The 227-nt window shown below is 61.7% G+C and overlaps 1 protein-coding gene across 1 annotated transcript in view; it reads left to right on the forward strand.

Moving 5' to 3' along the window:
• The window catches only part of B4GALT2 (UDP-Gal:betaGlcNAc beta 1,4- galactosyltransferase, polypeptide 2), a gene marked incomplete at its 3' end in the record, with an annotated part of 3436 nt that extends 3214 nt beyond the window's left edge, over positions 1 to 222 (forward strand). Inside the window, exon 6 of the mRNA XM_010296913.1 lies at positions 105 to 222. Within this exon, the coding sequence (XP_010295215.1) occupies positions 105 to 222 (118 nt within the window). The remainder of the gene's footprint in view (positions 1 to 104) is intronic.
• Positions 223 to 227: the final 5 nt, after the last annotated feature.

Raw genomic sequence — 227 nt, forward strand, 5'->3', positions numbered from 1 at the left:
CCGCTGCCCATCGGCTCCCCAGCTCCGCTCACATTCGCAGAGGTCCGGCACTGTGGCAAGCACCCCCAGCTCCCCCCGCCTCATCCCGCTCCCATTTCCACCAGATTCACCAAGATCCAGAACACTAAAATGACAATGAAGCGGGATGGGATCAGCTCGCTGCAGTACCGGCTGGTGGAGGTCTCGCGCCAACCCATGTACACCAACATCACGGTGGAGATCGGCCG

Source organism: Phaethon lepturus, unplaced genomic scaffold (assembly GCF_000687285.1).
Source record: "Phaethon lepturus isolate BGI_N335 unplaced genomic scaffold, ASM68728v1 scaffold33241, whole genome shotgun sequence".
Lineage (NCBI taxonomy): Eukaryota > Metazoa > Chordata > Aves > Phaethontiformes > Phaethontidae > Phaethon > Phaethon lepturus.